This window comes from Miniopterus schreibersii (genome assembly GCF_964146895.1).
Source record: "Miniopterus schreibersii genome assembly, chromosome: 16".
NCBI classification, from domain to species: Eukaryota; Metazoa; Chordata; class Mammalia; order Chiroptera; family Miniopteridae; genus Miniopterus; species Miniopterus schreibersii.
The window spans coordinates 22,361,451-22,388,429 of NC_138116.1; the positions used below are offsets into that span (position 1 = coordinate 22,361,451).

At 54.5% G+C, this 26,979-nt stretch overlaps 3 protein-coding genes across 3 annotated transcripts; all 3 read right to left on the reverse strand.

The window, feature by feature from the left end:
* Window positions 1–234: 234 nt before the first annotated feature.
* KRT36 (keratin 36) lies at window positions 235–3,855 on the reverse strand (the record flags this gene model as incomplete). The annotated part of the gene is made up of 7 exons (XM_081161332.1): window positions 235–625; window positions 958–1,178; window positions 1,355–1,480; window positions 1,584–1,745; window positions 2,294–2,450; window positions 2,688–2,770; window positions 3,397–3,855. 7 exons carry the CDS (start codon window positions 3,853–3,855, stop codon window positions 589–591), a joined length of 1,245 nt encoding a protein of 414 aa, XP_081017458.1. The 3' UTR covers window positions 235–588.
* A 6,691-nt stretch (window positions 3,856–10,546) lies between these two features.
* Window positions 10,547–14,712, reverse strand: KRT13 (keratin 13). The gene is made up of 8 exons (XM_081161326.1): window positions 14,178–14,712; window positions 13,095–13,177; window positions 12,753–12,909; window positions 12,404–12,565; window positions 12,190–12,315; window positions 11,880–12,100; window positions 11,208–11,233; window positions 10,547–10,889 (listed from the first exon to the last, which is right to left on the reverse strand). The coding sequence occupies exons 1-8, from the start codon at window positions 14,643–14,645 to the stop codon at window positions 10,813–10,815; spliced, it is 1,320 nt and encodes a 439-aa protein (XP_081017452.1). The 5' UTR covers window positions 14,646–14,712; the 3' UTR covers window positions 10,547–10,812.
* A 7,134-nt stretch (window positions 14,713–21,846) lies between these two features.
* Window positions 21,847–26,818, reverse strand: LOC308568394 (keratin, type I cytoskeletal 15-like). Its single transcript, XM_081161324.1, has 8 exons — window positions 25,627–26,818; window positions 24,625–24,707; window positions 24,346–24,502; window positions 23,757–23,918; window positions 23,538–23,663; window positions 23,141–23,361; window positions 22,677–22,702; window positions 21,847–22,201 (listed from the first exon to the last, which is right to left on the reverse strand). The coding sequence occupies exons 1-8, from the start codon at window positions 26,131–26,133 to the stop codon at window positions 22,107–22,109; spliced, it is 1,377 nt and encodes a 458-aa protein (XP_081017450.1). The 5' UTR covers window positions 26,134–26,818; the 3' UTR covers window positions 21,847–22,106.
* Between the last annotated feature and the right edge of the window lie 161 nt (window positions 26,819–26,979).

Sequence of the window (26,979 nt, forward strand, 5' to 3'; positions counted from 1 at the left end):
AGGCAGGGCCCACAAGCCAGTGGATTATGGCCAGCGCCCACCCTGATTGGGTCAGTATCTGATCTCACAAACCAGGGCCTGAGTTATCGGTGTTATTGAATAATTTTATTACCCCATCACTTCTTATCACTCAAAGCCAGAGAAGACAGACCTGAAACCAAAACCCACATCAGTGCAACCCCTGATCAAACACCCCCACTAACTAACCAGGTGAAAATAAACAGAGCCGAGTTTGCTATGCCAAGAGAACACACTTTATTGAGTTAACTTCCAGGGAAACCTAGTTTTGCGTGCATAGAAGCAGTGAAGTCCAGAAGCACAATATAAGAAGTATTCTGGTAGAAAAACCTGCTGAGCGGGGAGCTCCTAGAGGGAAGGGGGGTCATTTGGAGACGGGAGCCACAGGGGTGTCCCCCTTCCTGTGGGCCAGGCCTGCCCTGGTGGGCTGGGTGGCTGGTTACAGGGCAGGACTACATGTGCTCCCTGGAGGAAAGGACTTTCCCATCTCTGATCTCCTCGGCGATGGTGCGAATCTAGGTGCAGACATGGGAAGCCGGGGAGCAGGACACGCTGGAGCTGTAGGGAATTCTAACGGCATTCTGTGGCACAAGGGTGGGCAGGCAGCCTGGGAAAATGAAATCCTATCAGATCGTGTGTGGCATTGGGGCATGGCACTGACGTCATGTTAAACAGATTTAGGGGATCAAGTGAGACAGGTGGGTGACAACAACCAACGGCCTCAGACAGTGAGAGGGCTGCAGGGACAATGGTTGGACCCCTGTGAATCACCAAAGTCCAGGACAGGAAGGAATCTCTATTAAGAGGCTTTGGATCAGTCCCCCTTCATCTGTGTGCTAGCCACTTCTGGGCTGCTACTGCCAGTGAGGCACTAAAGGTGGGTCTAGGTGCACCCTCTCCCCAAGCCTGACTCCCCAGGGCCCATCCATGGCCACTCACTTGCAGTCTTCTCCCTCCAGGAGGCAGCGGTAGGTGGCGATCTCCGACTCCAGCCGGGCCTTGACGTCCAGGAGGACCTGGTACTCCTGGTTCTGCCTCTCCAGGTCGCAGCGGATCTCAGCCAGCTGGGACTCCACATTGCTGATCAGGCACTGCATCTGGGCCAGCTGGGAGCTGTAGCGGGCCTCGGTCTCCGCCAGGGTACATTCCAGGGAGTTCCGCTGCAGTGGGAAAGAAGAGCTGCCAACCAGAGGGAATCCCACCCAGACACCCACAGCCCTGGGATTCTGCGTGCCACTGTGATCACGCCCCATGATCATCTAAGTGCTGAGGCTGGAGGGTCAGGGAGCCCACTTGCCACAAGCAGTGGCCAGCCGCTCGGGCAGGGGGCACTCACCATACTGTGCTGGGCCTGCAGCTCAATCTCCAGGGCGTTGACAGTGCGTCTCAGCTCAATGATCTCCGTCTGGCAGCACTGAAGCTGCTCTGAGCTGGACACCACCTGCTGGTTCAGCTCCTCAGTCTGAGAAACATGAGAGGGCCCAGCGCATGGTCAGACCAAGGGAAGCTGCTGTCAAGGGTAACCCCACCCCAGGAGCTGGTTGCCCTGGCTGCCCCAGCCCCACCTGCGTGTTGAACCAGGCCTCCACGTCTTTGCGGTTACTCTCCACCAGGGCCTCATACTGGCATCTCATATCATCCAGGATCTTGTTGAGATCCACTGGGGGGGCGGCATCTACTTCCACATTCAGTCGGTCCCCGAGTTGGCAACGGAGTGCGTTGACTTCCTGCAGGGAGCAGACAAGGTGGCATAAGACGATGAGAAGGATGCTGGATGGGGGGTTCGACTGAGCTGCATTCAGACCTTCCTCATTTGGTCGCCAGCTATGTGGCATTAAACAGGATACTGGACCTCTCCAAGCCTCCACCTCCTCATGGACTTGTGCCTACCTCCTCAGGGGGTTCAGGAGAGTAAAGTGAGATGATGCAAGGACCAGGCAAATAGAATCATTAGCAGGCACTACAGTCCAAATGGAGATTTAGTGTCATGGGCAGGAGTGTGGGATCTGTGTGGCCTTAGGCAAGCGATTTAACCTCTCTGTACCTCGGTTTTCTCATCTGTAGAATGGAGCTTGTAATAGTGTATCCTCCTGGGATTGTTATGAGGATGAAATGAAATGAAAATGAAACACAAAGTGCTTTGCACAGTTCCTGGCACACTAAGTCATAAATAAAGGTCAGCTGGAGTTACCATGGAGGTGGTTGTCACAATTGTTAAGCCCAAGACTTCCCACTGGATGGGAAATATTGGGAGGTCATGTGGCACCAGCCTCACCTCCTCATGGTTCTTCTTGAGGCAGAGCAGCTCCTCCCTCAGAGACTCCAGCTGGGCCTCCAGGTCGGCCTTGCACAAGGTCAGCTCGTCCAGGATCCTGCGCAGGCCATTCATGTCCGACTCCACCAGCTGCCGCAGGCCCAGCTCCGTCTCATACCTGCGCACACAGAACCCTGCAAGTCTGCAGCAAAGGAGCCACGCACAGGGAAGGCCCCCTGCCCTGCAATCCAGCTGCAGTAGCTGATTTGGGGTCAGCAGCATGTGGTCCTTTCCCTTGACCCAGAAGGGATCCAGAGCCAATGCTGCAGGCCTCACTCCCACCTCACTGGCTCCCAAGGGCAGGGGATGGAGGCAAAGGAGCAGCACAGAGACCTCCAGGATCAGGCCTACTCACTTGGTCCGGAAGTCATCAGCAGCCAGCTTGGCATTGTCAATTTGCAGGAGCAGCCTGGTATTCTCAGCCTTGGTCAGCAGGATCTGGGGAACAAGGGGCATCCATGAACTGGAGAAGGCCCAGCAGGGTGGGGGCAGGTGGGAAGGGGTAACACCTTCAGCATCTCCAGCCCTGAGCCCAGGTATAAACGCTAGGAGGGATGTCAGTGGCCATCAGTCCTGACATCTGCAGCCCCCGCAGCGGCACAGTGGGCAACACTAGGGTGAGTGGAGATAACCAGGCTGAGCTGGAGTCCAGTTCTGTATCCAGCACTGACAGGCTTTGTGATCTTGGGCAAATTGCTGAACCTCCTTAATTTCAACTGCCACATCTGTTCATAGGATCCAGTAATGCCCATCTCTCCAAGTGAGGAATAAATAAGCCATGGAAAGGAGCATGTCAGGCACAGTGCCTGCGCCCAGTAGGGGCTTGGTGCATATTTTTGCCCTTTCTATAGCCAAGACAGCGAGGGAAGGGCAGGAATGGCTGGCAACTGGTTACAAGCAGCAAAGAGGTCTGGGCCCCAGGAAATCAAGGCCCCAAAGAGAAAAGCTTGCCTTGATAGGAGAATTCCCTAAGAGCCATAGTCCCATCTATAGTCCCTTGGTATGAGACAGACCCCCTCCAGGAGCGGAGCTGCCAGGCTAGAGAGGGGCCAGGTCCCCATTACCTTCTGCTGGAGATCCTCGATGGTCTTGAAGTAGGACTGGTAGTCCGGGCAGATGTACGGGATCTGACACTCGCACCACTCTCGGATCTTGGTCTCCAGCTCCGCATTCTCCCGCTCCAGCTGCCGCACCTTCTCCAGGTAGTTGGCCAGGCGGTCATTCAGGAACTGCATAGTCTCCTTCTCGCTGCCATTGAAGGAGCCCTCACAGAACCAGCCCCCACTGCCAGCAAAGCCAGAGGAGTGGCACCCAGAGGACAGGTAGGAGCCAGGCAAGCAGCTCCCGAGGCCAGAGAGGCCCATCCTGCAGGAGGAGGCAGAGCCCACAGCACCAGCAAGACTGGGGACCCTGCAGGAGCCCACAGAGCGGACAGGGGACACCCGACACATGCCACCTGTTGTGCCACAGAGGCCCTTGATGGACCCAGAAGAGAAGATCGAGGAACAGATCTGCGTGGCCATGATGCTGGAAAAGAAAGATCCCGCTTAGCAAGGAGCTGGGTTCTGGTTCTCAAGGCCTCTCTGGGGCGTTTATATACCCTCTTCGTGGGGTGTTGGTGTGTTAGTCTTGGGAAAGCCTATTCCTATTCCAGAAAGCTAATCTCATTAAAACGTGATTTTTGCCACCCATCCAGAATTCCCTGCCTTGTAAAAAAAAAAAAAAAAAAAATTGTTCAATTTGGTTGGCTAAGTCAGGACTCTCAGCTGTTGTCACTTTGGAGCAGAATATGAATTTTATTGCCTCTTCAAAGACTTTGCACCAGATCCCATAAATCGGGAGTGGCCTCACGAATGACATTTGGTTCCTGCCCTGTCTGTGTGCCTTCCCCTGAGGAGCCCAATCTGTCCATTTGTCACCATCATCTACTACCCCACCCCTCATAGCTGCTGACCTGGGCCTGGGCCACTGGGCTGCTGAAAAAGAAGCAAAGAAAAGTAAAATTCATGGAGCATCTATTATGTGCCAGGCTAGTTATTTCATCTACACCTGACAACAGTCCTGGGAAATGGCCAATATTGTCTCCATTTTACCAATGTGGAAACTGAGGCTCAGTATGGTTAGAAAATAAATAAAAGCCTGCTTGAGGTAAACAGACAGTGAATAAAGAACCTAGATCTGAAACCAGGGTTCTCAGGCCCTAAATCCCACACCCTTGTTCCCCACACAACCAAGGTCAAGTGCCACTACCCAGAATTTAGGGACGGGGGACCTAGGTTCAAATCCCGGCTCTGCTGATAATCTGCTGAGCATGTCACCCCCTCTCTGGCCTCCTTCGGTGTCTCCATTATGACAGGAGAGATCACCAGCCTACCCTGCATCAAAAGTCAGAAGTAAAAGTGTTTTGAAAACCATCAGGAGCTGTAGAGATGTTGGTTAGGCTAAGAGAACAGTCTTTGGTGGTTGTGTATGGCTGGGGCCAGCAGAGGATCATGGGAGTGAGACTACAAATGGGGCTGCTTTGGAGGGCAGTTCCCTTTGTGGCCCCCAGTTCTCTAAACCGAGGAGAGTAGAATCAAGACCCTAAGATAACCTGCTCTGACTCCCCAGTCCCTGAACTGGGCACAAAGATGCTCAACGCAGGCTCTCTGGACAGGGGAGGAACAAGAGAAACAAAATCCTGCCAGGTCAGTGAGCAGGCCCGGAGGGGAACCCGAGAACTCAGGAGCAAAGGTGAACGCGGCCTCTGCCTCGCCACGCGGGCTGTCCCGAGGCGTGGGCCATCTGCTCACTCCTCTCCCACACAGACGGGCTTCGCAAGGCTGGCATTTATGGAGCATTTATGTGCTTCTGGAGTTGTAATTTACCAACCTCTTAAAACGCTTTATAAGCTTCTCTCTGAAATTACTCAGGTGGGTTGGCTGTGGTGCACAGCACCTCGCCCAGTGCAGTGGGCACCCTCACAGGATGCCCCCGAGCAGCCCGGTGGGCTCCTGCTGGAGGTGAGAGCGGGGCAGCAGCCTCCAGAGCCCCGGCCGCCTCAGCCCCGCTTCCTCACAGCTGCCCTCCTCCCTGAGCTGCCGGGGGGCCTAGGGCCGGGCCAGCTCAGGGTTTCTCTACCTCGGTGCTGCGGGCATTGCAGACTACATAGTTCTCTGTCGTGGGGGCTTCTCGTGCATTGTCAAATGTTGGCAGCATCCTTGGACTCTATGACCAGGCGCTAGTAACAGTCCCCTCCCCCAGTTGCGACAACCAAAGATGTCACTAGACATTGCCAAATATCCCCTAGGAGGCAAAATTGCCCCCAGTTGAGATCCATTGGACTATCTGTACAGGGACTGGGGCTCTGCCCAGGCCTCCGATAAACACCCCCTCTGCTTTCTAGGACAACTAGTGCAGAGTCTGGAGGTCACTGTGGGGCCCTCTCAGGCAAGTCCTCAATGCACCCATGCCTCAAATTACCTCATTTGTGACACGGCGTGCTTGTTGTGCAGGCAGCTCTTACCAATCCTCTGGCACGGCGGCTCTTCTCTGTTTGGAGTCTCCGGCTGAAGTTGATCTCCTAATTTTTTTTTTTTTAATCCTTCCACTGCAAAATCCATACTTGAAGCTAACTGATTCTAGGTTTCTCTCAGGACCACAGTAAGTAGGGTCTGCGGCTCTGGCTGTTCCCACTCTCAGCCTGTGATCAGGAGAGCCACTGTGGGCCAGAGTCCATGCAGGGGTCTCCAGGGCTGGGGAGAGTCACTTACCTCTCCAGGAGCAGGTGACAAGCAGGCCAGAGAAGGTCTTTCAGTCGCCCTCAGTCCCCTGCCTTCCCCCATGCTGTAGACTTCAAGGCCACCTCTTGGAGGCAAGAGTGGAGGGAGCCGCTTGGGAAGAATTCCTCTTTCTCTCCTACCCAGCAGCCTGGACCACAGTGGAATGGGGAGGCCCAAGTGGGACAGACGCTCTGCCTGCATCAGAGGAGAGAACCCGGACTCGCAGAGCTGCTCATCTCCCAGGACAGCACCAGGTGGCCGCCCACCCTGGAGAAAACCTGCCTGTCCAATGTTTAATAAATCAGGGCTGCCTATTTATGAGGTTTTATATCAAAATAAGGACTTATTCTGAGACCATTCCTTCTAACATTATTCAGAAATACACTGGGCTGAGTGTCAGGAAACCCGGCCTCCAGGCGGAGCTCTGCCCAAGCTCCCTGTGTGAGCCCCATCCACTCTGGGCCCCAGAGTCCTGATCTGAACAGGAAGGGCCTGGACAGGCGCACTTCAGGCCATTACGTCTCAGACATTATAGGACTTGAGGCCCAAGTGTTTCCTGTGGAGACAGCCAGGAGTCACCTGGATGTGTCTGTGACTCATTCACCATTGCCCACGGTTCCTGTACCATCTCAGTCTCTGACCTAGAAAATAAAGAGGAAACACGAAGGTTCTTTCCCATGACACGATGGAGTCTTCTTTTCTTTTGTAAACCACCATGGACCTCAGATCTCCCTTGGCCTCCAGGCCTGCACATCAGGCAAAAGCAATGGCCTGGGCTTCCTCCTGGCTGTCCTCCTTAGGCAGAGGTGACATTAACCACCTCCCAAGGCTGTTCCCCAAAAGGCCCCATTCGAAGGTGCAGTGTCATCAGGACATGGAGCGGGCATCCCAGTGCATCCCGGAACAGCCTGTCACAGTGTGCCCAAGGGGGAAATGGGTTCTCTGAGCAGGGTCCCTCTTTCCCTGCTTCTCTGGGCTGTGGTCAGAGTGCGCCAGCCACCACCACACCATAGTGCCCCAGAGGCATTGGAGGAAGCAGACAGTGGACCATGGAGCAGCCAAGACCCCTAGAACTGGGCACCAAGGGGACTAAGATCATTCAAGAAGTCCGTGGCTGCCTCTCTCAGTGTCCTGCTGGCTTAGGCTTCATCTTTCTGGTTGTCTCCTGCCACCTGTTCCACCTTTGATGCCCACACATACAGATCCTGCAGAATTTCCCACCATAACAGGCATCTAAGAAATGCTGATCCCGTGTCTTAACCCCTTTATTTTTTTTAATTAATTTTTTATTGATTTGAGAGAGAGAGAAAGGGGGAGACAGAGAGAGAAAGAGAGAAATGTCGACTTGCTGTTCTACTCATTCATGCATTCATTGGTTGACTCTTGTATGTGCCCTGATCCAGGATCGAACCCCCAACCTTGGCATATGGAGACGATGCTCTAACCAACCAAGCTACCCAGCCAGGACCTGTGTCTTAACCCCTCTAGAACCTTCCCAGCAGTCACCTAGAAATGGGGAGACCCACACTGACCTCTTTCCCTCACCTACACACAACTGCTTTTTCTTCGTAACAAAGAATTTGTTCAAGTGACAATGCACCTGTGATTCCCGGCCCCTACCAGACAAGCATGGTTACTATATGTTCTGTGTCAAATAACCACATCAAAAGCTTGTGCCAAAGCTACCACCAGCTGGTGTTAGGTTCTAGTACAGGCATGTATTGACAGGTACACAAAGTTGAAGGAAGCATTATGGGAGGGGAAAAGACTTCAATGAGGACATTTTAAGCCACCAATTTACTTTGTCCAGAGATCTGGAAAAAGTTCTCTCTTACTTAGTTTCGACAGCAGAAAACTCAGGGCTATTCACATACCTGCTGAGGATAGGGTTCCCAGATTTAGCAAACGAAAATCCAGGCAATGTTTGGGACATACTTATACTAAAAAGTTATTCATTGTTTACCTGCAATTCCAATTTCACTAGGCATCCTGCATTTTATTTGGCAATCCTAAGTAAGGAAGCATCATCAGCTCAGAGCCTTGGCCCAAAAAGGCACAGCTGTTCCTCCCCTCCTATCACCATGACTGGCTGGTCTTGGGGACATGCATATCTGGCTTCCCATGGAAAATTGTGCCTTTCTCTTATCTGTACCCTATTCTCAGTGGCTGCCCTTTTTTGCCATCACAGGCCCAGTGAGCAGGACTCAGATGTACAGTGCTGTGTTGTCCTCACTCTTGTCCTGGCCACCTCAGTGACATTCCACCCTGATGGCAGCTGCCTTGAGCAGAGTGACTCAGAGCTTCCTAGGCAAGATTAGGCAAGTCCTTCTTTGCTCCATTTCTTACTCCCCCAGCCTATCCTCCAAACCTCTGCCTGCCCCTGCTGCCCCCAGGCCTCACCAAGCTCAGGACACTCTGGATACACACTAGGTGGCCAAGGAGGTCTTTCCACAACTCCCTCTACAGAGCACAGAGCCCCTGCTCAGGGGCCTCAGGAGAGGCCTCGGCCCTGAACAATGTTTTCTCCCAGGGCTCTAGGATCTGCAGGGCTCCCAGACACCCAGCTTCCCACATGCTGCTCTGTGCATGGTCCTGAGTTCCCACAGGGCCTTGGCGATACCCTGATTAGGCCTCAAAACTCCCCCTTTGCCAGGCCAGAATTGCCCTGAAACTCTCATCTCCCCCAAAATACAAAGGTATTTTTCTCTCCCCCAAGGTATGGCTTTGGCAAGTGCCCAGGGCTTCAGGATTCTCCTCCATACTGCTCTTGCCGTGGGGGAGGCCTAGAGAGCCACCCTGACCCCAATCTTAAGTCATACCTCTCTGGTTTTCTCACGCCAAGCTCTGCCTTCTCACCCACGGGGAGCTCTTCCTGCACAGCTGTGCTAGCTGACAGCTCCCATCTGGAAGAGTCCAGGGCCTCCTGCTCAGATCCATTCAGTCCCTAACTCCCCCCACCCAGCTTTTATGGAGAATTCCAGAGCTGTCACTGCTCTCCCTGATGTGCTTAGAGGACCTGTGGTTTGTGGGAGACGCATGGCCAGGCCCACTGGGAGAAAGAAGCTGGTACCGCGTCCCCTTGATTCAGATACCACTTAACTGAACCACAAAGCAAATCTCTCCATTTGATTGGGTCCCATCATCTGCATTTACAGGGGCTGGTGTGTGGTAGCTCTCACAGCATGTCTGCAAACCAGACTGTGGGCTCCAGGCTGTAATTAGCTATGCTTTATACTGTGGATTCCACTTTCAACCTGGCCTGAGATCCTTGGATGAAAGAAGCCACACAGTTATTATGGCTGTCTATAAAAATGGGCCAGAAGAGTGAACACCAACTCTTGGCCAACTCCCCCAAATCTCCACCCCCGAGAGCAGCACCCACCTACCCACCTGATTCCTCCCAAACTCTGTGGCTCCCAAAGGAGCTGCTCAAAGGGAAGCAATCCACATACCCTGCCCCCCTCCGGCCACCAAAAGACTCAGGAACATCATCCACCAGGGAGCAAGTCCCCAGTAGCTCCAGAGATGCACTAACCCAGGTGGCGGGGGCGGGGGAGGGAGGTAACAAAGGCCCAGCGGGGAGGCTGGAGGAGTGTTATCGACCATAGCCCCCCGTGACATCTCTTTCTTCTCTTTCCCAGGCTTCCCTTGGGTGTAGGGAGAGGGGGGAGGGGGACAGCAAAATTCCTCTTGCCCGGCAAACCTGAACACCTTTATCTCATACTCTGTCTTCTGTGGACCCTCAAGACTATCACCCAAAACAGAGGGACAACAGGGACCCAAGAGGGTCCCTGGGCTGCAGCTCTCTCCTCAGCCATGTCCTGCTAGCTCCAGTGCCCAGCTGCCCAACATGAGGCCATGTTGGGACCAGGCCAGGGTAGGCCAGGTCTAGAGCCCTATCCCTTCACTCTGTGTCCCAGCAGGTGGCCTTAGAGGCACTGACTTGCTTTCTGGAGTGAGCCTGCCCCCTGCAGGACCCAAGCAGGACAAGCAACCCCATGGGGAGTGCAGAAGTGCACTGGCCTGTCCAGCCAGGAGGAGCCTCAGGGAGAGGGAGGAGCCTTTTGCTGAGGGTGAGAAGGAGGGTGACAGAGCAGTCAGGAGTCGCAGGCAGCACAGCAATTAGCCACCTCTGTGCAGCACCTGCCGGATGGAGGTGCTTCACTCTGGAGCTCCAAGGCACTGGGAATGAGGCCAGAATGCTCTGACTGCCCCCACATGTCTTCAGTTTGACCCAATTGTCCGTGTTTGCAGGGTGCTGTCATCCATGAGCCCCCTGTGGTCCCTGTGTTTGTCATCATTGCACCTGTGTGCTGTTGGCATACCCAGGCGCCTATGTCCTTCCCCACTGGGAGCTCCCTTGGCTGAGCTTGTCAGGGTGACCTGCTCACCCATAGCCCCAAACCAGGGTCTTGGCAGGTGCCACCCACAGAAACCAAGCCAGAGTCAAAAATACGTTTGCAAAAAGACAGGAAATTTTATTGGATTATCTTTTCTTTTTAGCAGAGAAGCTGAGAATCAGAACAACCAGGTCAGGAAGAAAAGGAAGCTGACCCAGAGAGAAGAGTAAAGAGCCAAGGGCCCACCCTAGGGAACGTGGGGGCTGGGGCCTCGGAGCCGAGTGACAGCTTCCCGAAGCCCCTCCCTCTCTCCTGCAGGAACCGTCAGCTCTCTCCTCCTCTGGATGCTGAAGACAGAGGGAGGGGATGCCAGGCAGACTTAGGGCCTACGGGCGTCAGAAGTACGGCGATTGGACGCTGGGCCAGTGGTAGTGGGGCTGCTGGTGCTGGTGATTCCTGGGAAACAAGGAGGCAGGAGATGCTCAGGTCGGAGAAGACTCGCCTTAGGCCAGGTTAGGAGGACCCCCAACCCTCCCCATTGGCCAGGTGAGGGGATAGTTAATGGGGACTCTGTATGATTGTCCCCAAAGCTGGCTCCCTCCAAGACAGCCCAGTGGCTCTGTGGGGCAGAGCCATCTATGTTGAAGGGAAAACTGATGAGCAAATGTCCACGTTCACCGCAGCCCCTTCCCTCCCTACACAGGGAGCCCAGCTGCCTCCCTCCCCACCCCCTGGGGCAGAGAACAGGAGCCTCTCCCGCCAGGATGTCCTTACCTCCTGAGGAGGGGAAGCCAGTCATCCTAGAAGAGAGGAGAGAGGCAGCCGTGAGCAGAAAGACAACTGGGGACAGCTGCGTACCTATCCTCAGGTGGGACAACTCACACCATTGTTTGGAGCCCCTGAGTTGGGCTATTTTATCTAATTGTGCCCTCAGCCCAGGGGCAGCAGGTGCCTGCCAGGTCTGTCTGTCTGTCTCAGGTCTCCAGAGAAGATATTATTGGCCCCTAAATGCAGGGTATTTGCTGGAAGTTTTATGCCCCCTCTGGTTCACTCAGTCCCACCCCCACCCCACCCTGAGCCCACAAGGATGGCCTGGTCTCTGCAAATGGTCTGAAGGCAGTTAAATCACCATTGTAATAGCTTTGTTGGGCATATTTTTCCAATATGAGATGGTCTCTCCATGGTCCCTATTCCTGCCAATCCAATTCAGAGGCCTGAATTACAACGTCCAAAGGTATTTATTCTGCAGCCTGCTGAGGAAACGCCTCCACAGTCTAATTCAAAAGGATAGAGGAGCTCTGATCCTGGGACGTCGTCCAGGCTGTTTAAGCTCAGTCAGGTCCCCTCCCGTCCAGGACATGAGGGCCTGATCCCTCAGACACCGCCTGCCCTGACACCTGAGGGCCTGCTGTCACTTTCCCAAGGGAGAGGCTGGCGAGGACCTACTTGGCGTCCTGGCCCTCCAGCAGGCTGCGGTAGGTGGCGATCTCCTGCTCCAGCCGCGTCTTGATGTCCATGAGCTGCCCATATTCCAGGTTCTGCCGCTCGGTGTCAGCGCGCACCTCGCTCAGCTGGGCCTCCATGCTGCTGATCAGGTCCTGGATCTGCACCAGCTGCGTGGCGTAGCGGCACTCCGTCTCTGCCACCGTGCTCTCCAGCCCGGCTTTCTGGTGAGGCAACGGAGAAGTCATGAGGGGAGCCAGGCCCAGGGGAGGCCTGGAGGCGGTGGCCACTGGGCAGGGGACAGCAGGCGTACCATGCCAAGCTGGGACTGCAGCTCGATCTCCAGGCCCTGGAGAGTCTGCCTGAGCTCTGTGATCTCTGTCTTGCTGGTCTGAATCATGGCAGTGTTGGAAGACACCTCCTTGTTCAGCTCTGCGCTCTGAAATCCAAGCAGGAAGAAGGTCATGGGGAAGCCCAGATGGAAAGCTTGGCACCCCCTGGCCCCATGGGGTGAGCGGGCCGGGCACCTTGCTGTTGAACCAGGCCTCGGCATCTCGGCGGTTCTTCTCGGCCATGGCCTCGTACTGCTCCCTCATCTCCACCAGCACACGGGTCAGGTCAACGCCCGGGGTGGCGTCCATCTCCACATTGACCTGGCCTACCACCTGGCTGCTGAACTCCTTCATCTCCTGTGGGGATGGGAAAGGAAGAGGTGTGAAGCTCCTCATCTTTCCTCTCCTTGGCTCTGGATGCTGCTGGAATGTTCTGGAAAGCCCTTCCAGGTCCCGCAATGGAGGCCTGAGTCTGGCCACAGCATTGGGCTCCCCCTTCTCACTGGAAGTGCTGCAGCCATGGCAGGTCCGTGCCCTGTCTCACCTCCTCGTGGTTCTTCTTCATGTAGGCCAGCTCCTCGTTCAGGCTCTCGATCTGCATCTCCAGGTCAGTCTTGGCCAGGGTCAGCTCGTCCAGCACCCGGCGCAGGCCGTTGATGTCGGCCTCCACGCTCTGGCGCAGGGTCAGCTCATTTTCATACCTAAAGGATTTTTTGAATTTAAAAAGCAACACATAAGTGATACTAGGCACTCCCCCAGCCTCTGCACTGGACCCTGCTACTTCTCTAAGACATTCGCTCCTGGCAGGCTCCAATTTCATTATTTAGAGGAGCATTTTCTAAAACAAGAGACCACTAGGAGGGGTGAGTGAGAAAAACAAACTCACTTGAGCCTGAAGTCATCCGCAGCCAGCCTGGAATTGTCAATCTCCAGGATGACCCGGTTGTTGTCAATGGTGGCCGCCAGGATCTGCAAAACACAGAAGGTAACCACTGGAGGTTCCAGGAGCTTGGGGAGGTGGGCTGAGAAAACATGGGCAGGACTGGCTGTTGGCCTCAGTTCCTTTTCTATAAAGGGCCGGCCGGGTCCCTTCAGTTTATTAGCATTTTGTGTCCTGCTTTCTGGTCACGATGGGGAAAGTCAGGAGGTGCATTTCAGGGGAACCACCCCCTCCAAAAATATCTTTGGATGATCAGGACTAGCAACCTCTCTAGGCCTCTGTCTTGAGAACCCTGTCCTCTGGGTCAGGAGGGAGTCAACCTGGCTGCACGCAGTTCATAACTGCACCGGAGCTGGCCTGCCAGCTGAGCAATGGGGAAATCTAACATATACCCATCTATTTTAATTCCTTGGCTAAACTTTTCTATTCCAAAGCACTTAAAATCCACCCCACATAGCTGGGACTCAGCCCAGGCAGGTGGATATATGTTCCAACAGGCTGGCACCACAGCGTGATGGACAGGCTTGGCGGGAACTTGGCTTAGCGCTGCCAAGCCTCTGCCTCCATCTCCCCACCTGGTTGCAACCAATTGAGAATAAACTTAAAATGGGGCCCCTACAAAGCAAAGTAGTATTTCCAGATCAGTGAATGAACTTGTATCCCTTTCTCTATTGATTTTAGTCATTCCTAGTGGCTTTTAAAACTGTCATGGTTTCCAAATAGCACAATGGGTTAGGGCTATAGAGACTGAGTCACTAATAACATAACTGTTTGGAAAGCAATAAAAACATTGACATGAGTACCAACAACAATAAAAGAAGACTAGGAGAAAATGCATTTGGGGAGTTATGGCCTGAGAAAGCCTATCAGGAGTAGAGACGCTTGGTAGTAAAATACTAGAATTTTCCCTTGCAGAAAGGGTGAGAGTTCCATCCACACCGCATCTTCTGGTCCCCTGGGATACTACATTTCCTGGCCTTTTTGACTCTGCCCTGCACAGAGGAACCTCCTTGACATTCAAGGGCTCACCTTTTCCCGGAGCTCCTCAATGGTCTTATAGTAGTTGCTGTAGTCGCGCTCCGGGCTGGCCGGGCTCTGCTTCAGGTGCCAGTCACGGATCTTCACCTCCAGGTCAGCGTTGGCCTCCTCCAGGGCCCTCACCTTGTCCAGGTAGGAGGCCAGGCGGTCGTTGAGGTTCTGCATGGTGATCTTCTCATTGCCAGAGAGGAGGCCGCCATCGCCACCACCAAAGTCACCAAAGCCACCACCGAAACCCCCACAGAAGGCACCTCCAACACCACCTCCGAAGCCACCTCCGAAGCCACCTCCAAAACCACTACCAGCTCCTCCACCGAAGCCGCAGCTCATGCCGCCCCCATAGCCCCCAGCTGATCCCCCAGAGACAAATCGGCTTGAGCAGGTAGAGATGCCACGGCCACCTCCCAGCTGGAAACCACCTCCGTAGCTGGCAGAGGAGTTCTGCAGGCGACAGCTCATGATGAGAGAAGATGGAGAGCGGGTGTGGGCAGAAGCTTGACTTGGCCTGGGACCGGACTGTGGCTCTTCCCGCAGTGGATGCCTTTTATACACCCTCCACAGAGGTGGGACAATGACCCCATCTTTCCTCCTCCCTTCCCCACCCTCTGACTCGTGCCAGCTGGGCGTCTTTGTTTCCCACAAGCCCAGTTACCTCTGCTCTCCAGGGTGGGTTGTGCCTTGGGGGCGGGGGGTGCTGGTTTTTTTTTCTGTCAACCATCCCTTGACAAAAGGGATGATTCAGAGGGAACGGTGTTCTGCTTGAGACTGCCCTCTGACAACTGAATTTGCTTTCCTCTCCACTTGAGGAACTTGCTCCCAGAGGCTCTCGGCCCCACCCGATATTGTAATGGGGACTGAGCTGCAAAGCCTTCTCAGGGAGCCTCTGTGAAGGGAGAGGTGGCAGCAAGGTGGCCCAGTGCTTTGAGAGGTCACTGCAGCCCCTGGCCTCCCTTCTTTCTATTCCTAAAACTTCTGACCCGAATGTTCTGCATCCTTCTTAGCATTTCATCTACCCCAGTGCTCCCAGCGACTCAAAGGACAGACTTTGCTTGGTCCTGTAGAATCAACTACCTTGAAAGTGTTCAGGTTGAGAAGAAAATGACTCCAAGACCATCAGATAAAGACACAGTGACAAGGAACCTTAGGGACCATCCAACAGAGCTGGGGAAATTGAGGCACAGAAAGAGGTAGCGACCCTGTACATTATAATAGATCATAGTCTCAGACCCCTCGCCACATGCAGGCACTGGGCTAAGAACTTAATACTGGTGACTATAAAGTTTAATCTTTGCAGCAGCCCAGTGAGGTGGGTCCTACTCTTACCCCATTTTACACATGAGGAAACTGAGTCTAAAGGGCAGAGTCAGGACTGAAACCCAAGTCTGGTTCTGTCTGACACTAAGGCTCATCTCTTAGGTATAGCTTTCATATAATAAAATGTACAAATCATGTGTCCAGCTTAATGCATTTTTACCTATATATGAAGTTGTAAGCATGTGTTCACCTGTGCAACAACCACCCAGAACATGCCCAGCACTCCATCAAACAACTGGAGCCTTTTCCCAATTACCCACACCCCACAACCTGAAGACAACCACAATCCAACTTCTGTCACCATAGGTCAAGTCAGAGGTCCTCAGCCCCAGGGCTACTTTGCTCCCAGGAGACATTTGACGCGGTCTAGAAACATTTGGTTGTCACAACAGGGAGATGCTCCTGGTGTCTGGACAATAAAGGCAGGGATGATGTTAAACATCCTACTGTGCACAGGGCAGCCTCCACGACCAAGAATTCTCTCACCCACAAGGTCAGTGCTGTTGAGGCTGAGAAGCCCTGGATCAGCCTGGCCCACGTGTTTCATGATTCCTTTATACCAGCTGCCTTAGCTGCACAGCCAGGCCTGGAAAGAGGGCCTCGCAGTACCTGAGCGGGGCCATCTCCAGCCCCCCAACCTCATGACACCTGTCTCAGCTTGTGAGTATTTGACCAAGAGGCCACATTGGAGGATGTGACCCAGGGCCTGAGGCCAGACAAGTGGCTGAAACTCAGCCGCTGCTCAGTAACCCTGCCAGGGGGCCCTCACCACCCAGACTGGAAGAAAAGGGCTTTAAGGTGACCACTCAGAGCTCAGGATAGAAGGAGAAGGTTCCAGGTCTAAGAATGAAGGACCCTGGGCTTGGCTCCCAGCCCCACTCACCAGGGGGGCCAGGGTTGTCGTGAATGACCTCTCCAGAGCAGCCTTCTAGCCCACACCAGCCAGAGGGTCTGGATGGGACTGGGCCAGGGGCTGGGGTAGGCTGGCACAGGTTTGAGGTTATCCTTGGCTGATCCAGCAAACAAGACCAGAAAAGAGAACTCTGAGTCAGGGCTTTCTTGCCCTTTGTTTTCTGCAGATAGGGAAGCCAGCCTGTGTTTCACCCAGCGGGTGTCAGCACCAGGGAGAGAGCCAGGGAGTACTGCGGGTGCTCCAAGACCTCCTGAACCCAGAGATTCGGGCTGACCCCTGACCTGGCCCAGCCCTTCTGCCCCAAACTGATGGCTCAGCTCTCCCTCTGAGAAGGTTTGATTCAGCCCAAAGAGGAGCTCTTGCTCTCTCAGTATAGGATCAAAACTGACAAAAAGGTGATTAATGGAACCTGCCAGGCCTGGACTGATGATCTTCCCAGGGCTGCTGAGCAGGTTCTGGCCAACGCCTCTCAGAGGAACAATACCACAGATCCTGCAAAGCCCTAGCAGCACAAACATGCCTCCCCTCACGGGGTCAAGGCACGGCCCATCCCCTCCCGTCCCCAGCATGGACTTTCGGTGCCTCAACACAGGAATGTGGCCTGTGACCCATGGTGAACCCCAGGGCCCGCGGGGCTGGGGGACACAGCCGGGCCCTCGTGGGGGAAGCTGGACAGAGGTCCCGGTTCTAATGGGACAGCAGAATGCTGGGCTGAGGCACTGCTCGCTTGTCTTGAGCTTTCTGCTTTGCTTCCTGGTGAAATCACACCAAATTCAATCCCCTCTCCAGTAAGTTTCCAGGGAAGAAGAGGGAAAGCTGTGTTCATGAGCACCCCTGTCAATGAGGCTGCACTTAACACATTGTCTTCGAGTCCATACCACAACCAGAGAGGCTGCTTATTGGCCCCATTTTATACATGAGGCAGCTGAGGTCCAGGGAGACCAAGCCACTTGGCCAAGGTCAAGATTTAAACTTGGCATGTGGCTCTCTTGACCCCACTTGGTGTTGTCTTAAAGACTTGCTATGAACTCCATGTATGATCTCTGGGTGTTCCATTCTATGTGTTAAAAGATAATAAAATAACACCAGCTAACATTTCTTGAACATTGTGTTAAACACTCTATATACATGACTTCATTTGGTCCTCAAAACAACTTGACTATTTTTAGCATACCCTTTTTCAGATGAGGAAACTGAGGCCAAGAGTTTAAATACATTGCCCAAACTCAGAGCCAAGATTTAAACCTCTGATTCCAGAATCTATGCCCTTAACCACTGCCTGGTAGATCCCTTTCAAGCCAGTGTTAGTGCCATCCTATTCAAACTAGGGTATCCTCTGTTGACCTCTCCCTTCTCAGGACCCTCATTGCCCCAGGCCTAGCGGGTGGATGGTCCTGCTTCCCATGGTGGCAAAGCCTATGCAGCTGACAGGTCAGCCTATCTAATGTATGTCACCGGTGTGAGCTTCAAAGCTCGGGGCTTGCGAGGGCGCTCATAACGTACAATGTCAGAGGCAGAATTGTCATAGGAACTTTCCCACTCAACCCTCTCATTTCACATGAGAGGAAACTGAGGCCCAGAATGCCAAGGCCCAGGACAGTGGGACACAAGAAGAAATGCCTGGATTTACAGCTTAACCACCAACTTATTGTGGGCCTCCCATTGAAATGACCTCCAAGCTTCCTTCAATGAGTTCCTTGCTGAGTCTCTGGTTCTCAAAGGTTTGTCCATGGTCACCAGGTTGTTCATCTGCAGAGCCCAGGCTTACACCCTGTCCCCAAGCTCTGGATCCACGGTACCTTGCTTGGATCTTAGATCAGGCTCCTCTCTCCCTGGACCACCAGGGGCCCGGAGCCCAGGACGGCTGACCCACCTCCCAAAGGGTCTCAAGACCCCACAGGGAAGGGGCCTCTCCTGAAAGACAGACCCTTCCCAGACAACAGACCTGGCCCTCTGGGCAACTCTCTGCCCTCGAAAACACCTGCTTAACACAAAAGTACCAAGGAGCCTTCTCCAGACTGGCCTCAATGCCTCAGACCCTTGCATTTCCACAGTACTCAGCTTTCTAAAATCCTTTTTATGCCTCCAGGGCTTCCCAGAAACCCAACAAGGTCAGCGAAGGCTTTGAATTAAGTGGGCCTGAGTTTCAACCCTACGTCTGCCATTGACAAGCTGTGTGACCTTGGGAAAGTTGCTCGACTCTTCGATGCTTCAATGGCTGCTACTGAAAAACAGGCATTAGACAAGTTCACATTTGAGAAACACCTGACATGGGATGCTGGGCAGGTGGAAGGCTGCTCTTACTTCCCTTTACAAATGAGGAAATGCCAGCTCATAGTTGCTAGATGATCGGGCCGAGACTTCTTCTGGGCCTCCATCCTGTGCCAACACATTGCTCTGACTCCCTCTCTGGTCCCTGCAACCAGCACGGCACCCACCACAAGCAGACAAGTGATAGTCTGTGGCATTCCTACCGTATTTCCCCACTCAGCCTTCCATTCCCTGAGGAGAAGATCTTTCTCTGATAAACCTCTGCTTACCGCTCCTGGAACAGGAAAGCTTCCACAAAGGCCCGAGAAGCTGTCCCAGGGGTACACTGTCTGCTGATTTGAGTGAGGGAGATTGGCAAACAGGAGTGGAATCCAATGGGGTCACCCCAGCTCCAAATGTAATGGGAAAAGCTGCCAGCTTCTGATTTCCCCTGTGCCGCCAGCTGCCCACGGAGGGACAGGTGAGCACCAGATGGGCATATACCCAAGATATTAGTGAACATCCAGAGCCATGTCTAACGCAGAAAAGCCAAAGAGAAGCAAGGGCATGCATTAGTTCAAGTGTTTATTTAGCACCCACTCTGAGGACACAGCAGTGCCCAGTGTAGACACAGCCCCACTGTCACGGGTATCCAAGGGTTCCCCTCTGAGTTCCCAGGACACAGATCAGCTCACAGAGACCTTCCAGACCAAAGGACCAGACTCCTTTATTTCAAGACGGGGAGACTGAGACTCAGAGAGGGACAAGGACCAGCCAAATTTCTGAGGGGGAGAGTGGCGGGCATGTCACGTGCTTGCTCTAGGAAGCCCAGCCTTAGCAAAAGACACGCCTACGGCCTTAATCCTTAATCCCAGGGAGGCTCAATGCCTGCTTCTCAGCTTGGCTGGAATCCAAGGCCGGCAGCCAGGTGCAGGCAGAAGGCGGGCCATCCCTGCCGCAGACTATTTAAGGGCTCTGCCTGGCATGAGCTCCCCCTGGGTGTGGGCATCTCACTCCAGGGTCAGGTGGGGGTCAGGACTTGGCAAGTCCGAGGACCTCTCTGACAGCCGCTCCTGGAGTCCCAGGAGAGCAGGCACGGGCGCTCCAGGGAGAAACAGCCTTGTTCTCCCACAGCTCAGGGTCCAGCCCTGAGAGAGGGCGGTGGGGTGAAGGCCACGCCCCAATCTCCTCTCTGCACCTTTGCAGAGGTTATTATTCTTGCAAACTAAAAGCTGAGAAAACCCTTTGCCGGCTGTTTAGAAGGCCCAAGACTTTTCCACAGAGGCCTGGAGGTGGGTGAGAAGGAGCAGCAGCCAGGCCATTGGATCTGAGAGTCTAAGGAAGGAGTCCGGCTGTTCCCAGGATGTTGGGGACATGGCATCTGGTGCTTTGGGCTTCAGTGTCAGCTTAAACCACAGCGTGAGAGACCGAGCTTAGATTCGAGGACAATCTTTCTGACTACAATAGCTGAATGACACCTGAACAGGCTGCCCAGAGAGGCTAAGAAGTGGGTTTCAGATGAGTACCTCCTGGTAAGAAAGGTGTGTCCATCTTCTGTCACCCTCGTGACGTCAAGAGAAAAGCCAGGGTCTAGAATCAAAGAGACAGGTCCCAGGCTCGTTTCACTGTTTCCCAGCTCGTGCTTTTGTTCAAGTTATTTAACTCCCCTGGGCCTCAGTTTCCTCTTCTGAAAACTGACGCTAAAGGCTGACCAGCTTTTGCAAAGCTGTGGAGACAGTAAATGAGATGCCATTCGTTGAGTGCCCTGCCCAGAGCCTGGCACAGTGTAGACACTTAATAAATTCTATTTCCTTCCTCCAGCCCCAGGGAAACCTGGTCTCAAAGTATGTACTCAGGAGACACGTTCTAGATTAAATCTCCCCCAGAAAGCACAGGCGCCAGCTTCTCTCCAACCAGGGTGGCTGGGCAAGGAGTTTTACGCAATGAGACCCAGGGGCCCCTCTCAGAAGGCTTGGCTCTCCCCCAAAATGATCTGATTCTCAGGATAACAAAGGTACCCTCAATCTGCTCTTTCCAGCAGGGCTAGGAAACCAGTTCTTCCTCTCCCCACTGACCCAGCCCAGCCACAGCACCCAGAGTTTTCCACTTCCTCGTTCCCTGCCCTCTCTCCAGGGCTAAGGACCCCAGAGGAACCAGCCCCAGACCAGAGGCAACAAACCAGGTGTGCATGGATGTCGCTGCTTTCATGGGCCTGAGAGCAGAGACACTGGGGTCAGGAGAGCCGCCAGATTTTGAGAGAGGAGGGCAATAGGGGTTGGTGTTGCTTTGGATTTAAGCTTGGGGAAATCAGGGAGGGCTTCCTGGAGCTGAGGGTTTTTTTCCTCCTGAGCACTTTAAGTGCTTCGTGCAGAGGAGATGGGGGCTTCAGGGGCATGGGGGCCAGCTTTGCACGGGGGCAGAGATGGGAACCGACTCTGCCACCCTAGAGGTCTGGTGTGCCTGGCTAGTAAGGAGAGAATTTCAAATAGCACATGTGCTGAAGGCCAGAAGCAAGGAGGAGGGTCCTGACAACTGGGAAGGGCTGGGGCCTGAGGTCCCAGAAGAAGCCCTGGTCTTGGAGTTATACAAACATGGGGCTCAGTCCCAGCCCTCATGCTTCCTATTCAACCATGAGGCCACTGGGCAAGCCCTGCATCTCCCCAACTTCCTCATCTCTAAGTTTCCTCATCTCTAAGATGAGAGTAATCAACCCTGACCACCCATAGTCATGAGTATTGAATGAGACCCATGGGTGGGTGTGCCTAGCAGAGTGCCAGTCACACAGTGATGAACCCATACAATCCATGCTGTCAATCGGTAAATAGTCAGCAGTTATCATATTTATTCCTTTTGCATGCTATAGAAATAAAAATAATTTATATTAAAAAATAATAATTAGTTCATATGTCAAGTTCTGTGCCAAGTCTGCAAAATTGCTTTGAGGAACCACCTCCTCACCCACCCACCCACCCACTCCCATCTCCTGCTCCCATGATCACCAAATGGAGTAAGTCAGGCAGCAAGTCACCTGAGCAGCGTGGGTTTGTCCCTGGAACCCTGGGTACCCCAAGGAATGAATTATCACCACGCCGGGAAGAAGCCAAAGTAGGGGGAAATGTCAGGATGTGGGCCCTGGGCCTCCTCAGAGGCCCTAACACAAAAAACTGACACACTACCAAGAGATATTTGAAAAAGGGAAATCAATTTTTTTTATTGCATGGACAGAAAAGGTACGAAAGAACCTGTTACACAAATGAGGCGGGGAGAGCTGGAGGGCAGAGGGAGGGAGAGCTAGCAAAGCTCCGAACTAGGAGACAGGGAGCCCTCTTGAGCTGGACCCTCTGAAGGCAGAAAGGAATTTGCTTTTCCAGCCCCTCCGGCCAGTCCCCTGCTCAGCCTGGGGAGGACGGGCGTGTGAGGGGCATCTTTTTTGCACTGGGCACTCAGATTTCTGTCTTGCGGGAAGAAACCACCTTCCCATCCACTGACTCCTCAACGTTGATGTGAAGTTTGCCGCCACGGCCACCTCCCAGGGACACTAGAAAGGAGGAACAAGCTTCAGAGTGGGGGAGCCTCCCTGTTCTCCTCCACTCTCAAGGGGGCAGGACCTTGGCTGAGCTCCGGGAGAACCGGACAGCACCCCTGATCCTTCCAGAGCTGCCAGAAGGCTGGTATTGAATCACTCATCACAGGGGAGGGTGGTGGCCGCGGCTGGTATGCCCCGCAGTGAGCAACAATGTCAGGGTTTTTAACTGCACGTGAACAGGGAGCCATCCTAGGCATCTTAGCATAAGTGCATGAAGGTGGGGCCTGAGGGGCTATGCCCTAGACAGAGCCTGCTCAACCTGGAAGGGACTCCATAAATCTTCAACCCCAACTCTACTGGGGGCTGATAGAGGGTCCCAGAGTGGAAGAGGTGTCAACTGGAATGGGTGTGTCCCACCCTACTGAAATAATTGGCCTCCCCATTCCAAGGGGAAGGGTGGCTTTTACCACCCCTCCCCACTTCTTACCTTCTCTGGTGCCAACGCCAGGCATCCTGAAAGAGGGGGGAGCAGATGTAAGCAAAGGCAGAAGCTCAGGTCTCCCTAGGGGAGGCCTCCGTGGCCAGCTCAGCAGTCGTCCCCAGCCCCCTACACCTACCACCCCGACACCTGACTTCTCTAGAGGCTGAGAGCTTCTCCTGACGTGCCACCCACACATACAGACAGATTCTGACCTACAATAACACCCATCTGTTTCATGCATGGGATGGAATCAGCATTAGCCCAACCGCTGTCATTTACCGAAGACACACAGGTTCAGGGAAGTGACGTGACCTGCCCAAGGTAACAGCCAGAGACCAGAGTGCAGAACGCAGAGCCCTTCCTCCTCGCCTAGTTTTCTTTCACCGCAGCACTATCGGCCCCACAGATGACTCTCCACCCCGACCACAACTGGCCTCTTCCTCATCCCTCCCTTGGCACCCTGGCCCTGCCTGGCATCCTGGCCCTCCAGCAGGTTCCGGTAGGTGGTGATCTCCTGCTCCAGCCGCGTCTTGATGTCCAGCAGGATCTTGTACTCCTGGTTCTGAGCCTCCATCTCGCAGCGGAGCTCACCCAGCTGGGCCTCCAGGCCGCTGACCAGCCCCTGGATCTGCTGCAGCTGCGTGGCGTAGCGGCACTCTGTCTCCGCCAGCGAGCTCTCCAGCCCGGCTTTCTAGTGGGGCAACAGATCAATGGACACTGTGTCAGGCTAGAAGGAAGCACCAGGGGCATCGGGAGAGGCACTGAATGAACGCAGAGAACCCCTTCTGTGGGGGTTGGGAAGGCCAAGGTTTAATCAACCACAGAGGGTGGGATAGACCAGGGCGGGGTGGGGTAGGGCGGCCATACCATGCTGAGCTGGGACTGCAGCTCGATCTCCAGCCCCTGCATGGTGCGTCTCAGGTCTGTGATCTCTGTCTTGGTGGTCTGGATCATCTCTGTGTTGGAGGCCACCTCCTTGTTCAGCTCCTCGGTCTGTAGGTCGCACACATAGAAGTGAGCCCCATGGCATGGGCTTGCTTCCTGGGAAATCTGGGGAGCTGGGGCAGGCTGGGAGGTCAGACTCACCTTGCTGAAGAACCAGGCCTCAGCATCTCGGCGGTTCTTCTCAGCTATGGCCTCGTACTGCTCCCTCATCTCCGCCAGCACGCGGGTCAGGTCCACGCCCGGGGCTGCGTCCATCTCCACGTTGACCTGGCCAGCCAGCTGGCTGCCGAACTCCTTCATCTCCTGCAGGGTGGTGACAGAGGGTAGGAGAGCAGAGAGTCTGGGGTCCCACGTGCCAATCCCGATCTGTCCCTAATTCACTACATGACCTTGGCTCTCCCCTGTACCCACCCAGCCTCTGTTTTCCGCTGCCCAGGAAGAGGTTTGATCGCATGGGCCCCTCAGCTCTCAGGGCCTCTCTTCCTCTCTAGGCGCTACCAAGGAAGGATCTCAAAACAGCAGGGCCTTTGCATAAGCTCATGAAGCAGATCAGGACAGCAGATCCCACTGGACCAGAGAAGGAAAAGGGTCTCGGTCACCAGAGAACAGTGTTCTGTCCTCTCCATGGAGACCCCTGTTTTGGTGTGGGGGGGTGTGTTTCTGAACCACTAAACCCTGCAGACAACTATGAGGAGGCACCAGCAGCCCCACTCTGGTCTCCCAGCCCCACCTCCTCATGGTTCTTCCTCAGGTAGGCCAGCTCCTCATTCAGGCTCTCGATCTGCATCTCCAGGTCAGCCTTGGCCAGGGTCAGCTCGTCCAGCACCCTGCGCAGACCATTGATGTCAGCGTCCACGCTCTGGCGCAGGGCCAGCTCGTTTTCATACCTGGGAAGAGAGAGGGAACGCAACATAAGTAAGGGTGAGGGGTCTGGGCTGCTTGAGCTGGAGGAAGGAGAGAGGCCAAGAAAAGGGGGGAATGCAGAAGGGGAGAGGGGGCAGGAACGCACTTGAGTCTGAAGTCATCCGCAGCCAACCTGGCGTTGTCAATCTCCAGGATGACCCGGGAGTTGTCAATGGTGGCTGCCAGGATCTGCAGGAGACAGAGAGTTGGGTGCCAAGAGGATCCCTCTCTCTTCCCTGCTGTTCTTCCCCTACCCTGTGCCCCAGGTCACCATCCCACACTGACAATCTCTCCTCTGCCACCACTGACAGAAATCTGAATCCAACCTTGTCTCAGATGCCCACTACTTGATCTGTCCATCTCAGGGGCATGGAAGACCAAGGAACCAGGATTGCCTGGCAACCCCTGTGGGAATAGCGTGGCCAGGACTGGAGTGTGTGGGGAGTGCAGGGGCTCTAACAACAGCCCTCTCAGGGATATTCCACCAGCCTCCCCTTGGACAGCTCGCAGCTGCTGGTCCTCCCCTGCACACCTTGACACAGCCAAGGATCTACAGACCGTCCCAGCCGGTAAGAGGGACCTAGAGGGCAGCTGAGGAAAGCATCTTACAGCTGAGAAAACCAGTCCAGGTGAGTGACAGGGTGGGTGAGTGGGTAGCAGAGCCCATAATGAGTTTCAGGTCATTGAAGTCCCGATAGTGCTTTTGGCACCAAGGGCATCCCCAGTGGGTGTGGCAGGAAGCCCTGTCACTCAGGGCTCCTGAAGCTACACTCATCAGTCTCGCAAAAGAAGCAAAGGACACTTCTGCAGAGCCCTGCAGGGTGTGTGGTTCAGGGAGAGCAGTTGCTTTCTGTAATTGTGCCCAGCTTGGCCCCTATGGGTCCTGACCAGACTCCCAGGATCGGCCCGGCACTGCCAAGCTGAGCAGATGGGCGCCGGCATCCACACCTAGAAATCATTCCCTGGGCTCCACGTTTGCCAAGTTTATACACTGGCAGTCACTGCCTGGGCAGGAAAGGATTTCCCCAAGGCAGCAGGAACACTGATGTTAGAGATGTGGACAGGGCACCAGCCATCTGCCCCCTCTCTCTGACCCGTGAGGACTCACCTTGTCCCGGAGCTCCTCGATGGTCTTAAAGTAGTGGCTGTAGTCGCGCTCCGGGCTGGCCGGGCTCTGTCTCTGGTACCAGTCTCGGATCTTCACCTCCAGGTCGGTGTTGGCCTCCTCCAGGGCGCGCACCTTGTCCAGGTAGGAGGCCAGGCGGTCGTTGAGGTTCTGCATGGTGATCTTCTCATTGCCAGAGAGGAGGCCGCCATCACCACCACCGAAGCCACCACCAAAACCCCCACCAAAGCTACTTCCAAGACCACCTGCAAAGCCTCCACCGTAACCACTACCAGCCCCTCCACCAAAGCCGCAGCTCATGCCACCCCCGTAGCCCCCTCCTGACCCCGAGGAGACGAACCTTGCAGAAGAAGCTGTGATACTTCGGCTTCCACCTCCCCCATAGAGACTCCCCCCACCAAAGCCACCTCCTCCAACCCGGAGGGCACCCCCCCGGGTAGAGCCACCTCCAAAGGTGGAGGAAGAAGTCTGCAGAAACGTGGTGCTCATGGCCAGGCAGCAGCTGGTGAGCTCTCAGCAAGCACAGAGGATGCTGGTGGAAGGCACAGGCTGCCCTGAAACCGGAGTGCTATGCCTGTCCCCCCCCAGTCCTGAGGCTCCTTATATACCCCCTGGAGGGTGTTGTGGGTTCACGTCTCCTCCCCCAAAGGGAAGCCAACTCCTTCTGCATTCCTGACAAACACAGCTGCCTGCACACCTCCATGTGGCTGGTGTGGAGTTTTGCTTTGCTTTCTTTTTTTTTCAGTGCAACAAAAGAGGTGATTCAGAATGGATGGTGCTGTTGCCCCAGGCCATGGTTTTAACACTTGGATTTCAGGTTCATTTTTACACTCTGTGTTGAGTAAGTAGAGTAGCAGGGAGCAAAGTCACATCAAGCCACAGCACAGAGCAGCTCAGGCCAGCTCTGCCCTCAGCTGGACTCTCTACTGCCCACAGCCTGAGACCCTCGCCCCTAGGTGGCCAGCTACCTGCTCTCAGTTCCCATCCCTGCTCTGTGGTCTCCAGCTCACAGACCCCCTGTGTGTGCCTACAGCACCCTGAGAGAACCATGGCCTTCAGGGGATCGGTGGGCAGAGGCACATGGGGACAGGCTGAGGATAGGGGCAGCGGTGTTGAGTCAAGTTGCGGCTGAGGTGACCAGAAGGGACAGCATCTGTCACTACCCTGGTGATGCAAATGGACTCTCCTTCTCCACTCCTCCCCCAGCCCCAGCCCCACTGCACTGGCACCCTCACAAAGGCCAGCAGGCTCCGGGCTGACAAGGGGCTGATTGATAATCCCGCCACCTGCCAACTACACATGTCACTGAAACTTTGCTTACTCCTGGGACACGTT